General features: G+C 38.9%; 1 protein-coding gene across 1 annotated transcript in view; it reads left to right on the plus strand.

Annotated features, from left to right (window-relative positions):
- Nucleotides 1-3,368, plus strand: part of LOC107699229 (G-protein coupled receptor 4-like) — a 17,120-nt gene extending 13,752 nt beyond the window's left edge. Inside the window, exon 2 of the mRNA XM_016500429.1 lies at nt 1,595-3,368. Within this exon, the coding sequence (XP_016355915.1) occupies nt 1,598-2,602 (1,005 nt within the window). The 5' untranslated portion in view covers nt 1,595-1,597 and the 3' untranslated portion in view covers nt 2,603-3,368. The remainder of the gene's footprint in view (nt 1-1,594) is intronic.
- The last annotated feature ends 594 nt before the right edge of the window (nt 3,369-3,962 follow it).

Below are 3,962 nucleotides of genomic sequence, written 5' to 3' on the forward strand. Positions count from 1 at the left end.
GTATGTATAGCAGTGCGTTGTATTTGATGTGCAGGTGTTGTTAATCTAAAATGCTTTCAGTGACTCATTGATGTTCGTCTTGGCTGGTTAACCATTACACCTTGCCTTAATAAGAAGTAAAAGGAAACGTTTTGTGCATCAGGTTGTTCACTTTTCATTGAAACCACAGACATTCTGCAACTTGCAGCAACCGGAAATGTGTTGTTTTCATTTGGAGTTGCCATTTCCAATAACATTTTTGGTTATGTGCCTAATGTGCAAAGTAAATTCTGAGTAGATAAATCAGTACATTGTCTGAGCCACACTTTCAGTAGTTCGATATTTCACATCTGTCATGACAATTATAATTAACATCTAGATTAATCTAGAAAGGACTTTTAAAACATTACTACATTTTGCACCATGACAACATCTGCATCAACAACAATCAACAGCAAAAACGTCAAGCCAAGTTTAACCGCATCATAATGCGTGTTCAAATTTTGAAACCTAAAGGTCAGTGGTTTAGTCCTGATCTGTCATGCAAACTGACAACAGCTGTATGGTTGAATGTTATGAGATTATTACAACTAGTGAAAATGCAATTACAAATATCAAGAATTACGTTTTTTCACTAAATGTAATTCTTGATATCAATAATTTGATTTATGCGAGTGAAGATGTCATTGTTGATATCAAGAATTCACATTTGTATTAGTGAAAATTCCATTCCTGATATCAAGAATTCACATTTTAAGTGAACATTGAATTGTTGATATCAAAAAACCATATACTGGGAATGATTATTAGTCAAAACAGCTTGGTTAGACTAGAACTTTAATAATGCTTATGAAACTTGGTAACACTTTACTGCAGTGTCCTTGAAACACAAGTTACATGTACTTACAATAATAGTAATCATAAATTTTGCATAATTACATGCAATAACCCCACATGTACATACACGGTACTATATACTTGTTATAATTACAATAACTGGGTAATAACTAGGTAATAACCCTGAACCTACACCTAAACCTACCCTTAACCCATTTAGTTACCTTATATTATCCAGGACTTTCTTAGGTAAGTACACTGTAAGTACATATACATATATAAAGTGTAACTCTTAACCCTAACTAGTAAACATGTTGTTAGTATTACTCAGTAGTTAAACGTACTGCTGCATAATTACACTGTAACAATGACACTGCAAAATAAAGTGTATACATTTTACCATGATTTTACTCAAGCAACACTAAATGCAGCCACTAAGATATTTTGTAATATTGTAAATTCCTGTACTACGCAGTCTGTTAAGTAGCCATCCATAGTTGCATTTGTGGTGGTTGCCAAGGTCTGACTACTAAGTTAAAGTATGGTAACTTATGCAATAACTGGTAAATTTCCCACCTATTTACATCAGGGTTGTGCACCATTTTCAACTGAATTATATTTCAAATCAACTCAAATTCAATTGAGTTTGATCTTTGAGAGGGCAAACATGATCTAGAATCACAATTACATGCAGAATTGAGAATTAATGAATTTTTATAAACTATGGAAACTTCTGATGCAGATATTTATTAGTGCATTTCTTCCTTTGTGCACACAGATTATGATGAACGCAACATACAACACAAGCAACTCATCATGTGTGATCATGACCCAGGCAGCAGGTCACCTGCTGATATCTATCTACATCATTGCCTTCATCTTGGGGCTGCTGTTCAACCTGATCACCATCGGGCCCATAATTCAGCAGATCTGCAGAAGGAACGTTCTAGGGATCTACCTGCTCAGTTTGTCCTTCTCGGATCTCCTGTACATCCTCACCATGCCTCTGTGGGTCTATTATTTTAACAACAACCACAAATGGAACCTCGGCCAAGGACTCTGTAGTCTGGCTGGTTTCTTTTACTACTCCAACCTGTACATCAGCATCTATCTCCTCTGCTGTATCTCCATCGATCGCTGCCTGGCCATCACCTTCCCGCTGAGAGTCCAAGTCTTCCGCCAGCAGCACTATGCCTGGATCATCTGTGGGCTGGTCTATGTTTTCGTCATGGCCTTGCACTCTTTGGTGCTGTACCTGGACAAGTTATCGGATCCACTGGATGACACTGAGCAAACATGCTACGAGACCTTCCCCATGACAGAACGCATTGCGATGTTCAACCTGATACGGGTCGGAATTGGTTTCCTCTTGCCTCTGGTGGTCATCTCCGTCTGCTACTGGTTGATCCCAACTAAGGTGCAGCAAAGCAGAGGGGTGGACGATCAAGGCAAGCGCAAAGTGAAGCTTCTGTCTATGGGTGTCATTGGCATTTTCTCCTTCTGCTTTGCGCCATACCATATCCTCCTGATGGTGAGGTCCATCGCCTTCTTTTATTTGGGAGATAAACAAACCTGCAGTTTTGAACAAGCAATGTATTTGCCCTTCACTTGCTCCCTCGCGCTATCCAGCCTGAACAGCGTGGTGGACCCAGTGCTCTATGTTTTGGCCAGTAATGGAGTAAGGGAAGATATGAAGTTGTTCTGTTGGAAAAACAAGCAGACACAGGTGAGAGGAAGCCATCTTGTTGATTCCCAATGGAAGACAAGAGTAACCAACTTGGGTTAAAACCAACCTCAGATCTTTGAAAACAGACTTGCATTTGATAGCGTACACACTGTTTTTGAACCCATTCAGGAATTTCACAAATCAGTGACTAGCACAAACTCGCCCAAATTGTTTGCGTTGACAGCATGGGCACAATCTTGTGGATGTGTTCATGTTGTTAAGTTGTGGAGGGTCCGGCAGGCTTTACAATCTGGCATGCTCCAGCACTGTGATCCAGACACCTGAACTAACTTTTTGACAAATAACTGCCAACGTGACTGCAAACCGCTTGCTTTTCTGCAGGTGGTAATAGGCAAATTGCACCAAGTTTTGTGAGTAAAGCGTATCTACTGTATAATAAGCTTAATTTACATAGAAAACAATGACTTGTACTGACAATACTGATGCTGCAGCACTTTTTATTGCATATAGAGCCTAGTTAAACTGGATTGTGGCTGTTTGAGATGCTGTTTTTGTGCCGAAATACTGTGTATTTCAAAAGTTATTGTTTAGTGAATTAGCCACTGTATGACAGTCTCTAGTCAAGCCCAATTCATTTGTCCAAGTCATGACAAAGACCAGAAGAGGGTCAAATCCAAGTCAAGGACAAGTTCACACGCTCCTGAGTTCATGACCAAGACCATGAAAATATGCTTTTAGTCTGAGTCTAAGACCATATTTTTATGGTTTTGCCCTTGTTCCTCAAATCCGAGTCCAAGGCTATGTTTTTATGGTTTTGGTATTGGTCTTGGTCCTCAGGTACGAGTCCAAGACCATATTTTTGGCATTGGTCTTTGAATCTGAGTCTAAGAATATATTTTCATGGTTTTGGTCTTGGTCTTTGATTCTAAATCTAACAAAATATTTTCATGGTTGTGGTCTTGGTCCTAGAGTCCAAGAACATATTTTCAAGGCTTTTGCTTTGTTCCTTGAGTCCAAGTCCAAGTCCAAGACTATATTTTCATGGTTTTGGTATTGGTCTTGGTCCTCAAAAACAAGTCAAAGACCATATTTTTATTTTTGAATCTGAGTCTAAGAACATATTTGCATCTTGGTCCTTGAGTCCAAGTCCAAGAATATATTTTCATGGTTTTGGTTTGGTCCTTGAGTCCAAGTCCAAGATCATTTATTCATGGTTTTGATCTTGGTCCTCAAGACTGGTTTTGGTCTTGCCATGGAATCAGGAGCATGTGGATAGATTAATTCCTCTTCTGGTCTTTCTCCTGGATTAAACTCCACCCTCTTCTGATCTCAGTCTTGAATCTCAAATTTGGTCTTGCCTACAACATGGATATGTGCAGGCTTTTGTACTCAGACTCCATTATGTCCACTTGTGTGAAAAAAATATGAATTATTACTTTGCTGTTTTATCTGAGCTGTG

Source organism: Sinocyclocheilus anshuiensis, unplaced genomic scaffold (genome assembly GCF_001515605.1).
Source record: "Sinocyclocheilus anshuiensis isolate Anshui unplaced genomic scaffold, SAMN03320099.WGS_v1.1 scaffold242, whole genome shotgun sequence".
In the NCBI taxonomy this organism is placed as follows: domain Eukaryota; kingdom Metazoa; phylum Chordata; class Actinopteri; order Cypriniformes; family Cyprinidae; genus Sinocyclocheilus; species Sinocyclocheilus anshuiensis.